At 36.4% G+C, this 814-nt stretch overlaps 1 protein-coding gene across 1 annotated transcript in view; it reads right to left on the bottom strand.

Moving 5' to 3' along the window:
- Positions 1–298: 298 nt before the first annotated feature.
- LOC113757883 (F-box protein At5g07610-like) overlaps positions 299–814 on the bottom strand; it is a 1310-nt gene continuing 794 nt past the window's right edge. The window contains exon 1 of the mRNA XM_027300960.1: positions 299–814. This exon is cut by the window's right edge and continues 794 nt beyond it. Within this exon, the coding sequence (XP_027156761.1) occupies positions 548–814 (267 nt within the window). The 3' untranslated portion in view covers positions 299–547.

Raw genomic sequence — 814 nt, 5'->3', positions numbered from 1 at the left:
GTTATGTTTTTCCCAATATTCATATTGTGATGGATAAATGTCCTCAACTCTCATGGTCTTTCAGTGTTATGTGTAAGCTTCGTTAGAAATTGATACTACTTGCACGTAATATCTTCTGATGCAAAAACAAGTGCATCTGCACAAAATTCTTGAGATGCACACCTGAAAAGAAAAATTATCTAATTCTTAATCCATCCATAACTGAAAACTCCCACAGGACCCTTGCAAATATGATAAGGAATCTTTGCCAAAAACAATACAAATTCAACCTTTGCACAATGTAAGGTATTGGTAAACCTTGAAACATCAATTCCTGGAGCTTCTATAATCAATTACTGTAAAAAGGGAATTGCAACAAGAAGATAATGAGAATAATCCAACACATAACATGTGCTATTCCTGATATATCTAAAAGAAATATAATAGCATAACTAACATTTGATGATCTCCAAACTATACAAGATTTTCATACCTTAAAAACAACTAAAGGTCAGGCAAGTACAGAATTATCAAGTTGTGGCTGCATATACCAAATGCTGCAACCCAATTAGATATAGGCCAACGTCTCAACATGTTGGTAGGCTTCTCTCCACATGTATTTTGAGGCATCCCTCCGCAAGTACCTTGAGGTTTCCATCCACCGATAAGAAACCTCCTTGGGCTCTATGTTGGCAAGCTCCTTGACAGTCAGATCATTGATATCATAACAAAAGATTTTACGATGCATTGATAGCACAAGCATTACATTCCCTCTGTTCTTGTCCACAACACAATGCAGTATGTGGAAACCAAACTCGTTAGGATCAAGCTCTTC

This window comes from Coffea eugenioides, unplaced genomic scaffold, assembly GCF_003713205.1.
Source record: "Coffea eugenioides isolate CCC68of unplaced genomic scaffold, Ceug_1.0 ScVebR1_33;HRSCAF=164, whole genome shotgun sequence".
Lineage (NCBI taxonomy): Eukaryota > Viridiplantae > Streptophyta > Magnoliopsida > Gentianales > Rubiaceae > Coffea > Coffea eugenioides.
Note: the sequence above shows the minus strand (reverse complement) of the source record. Positions and strands in the feature narration are given on the sequence as shown.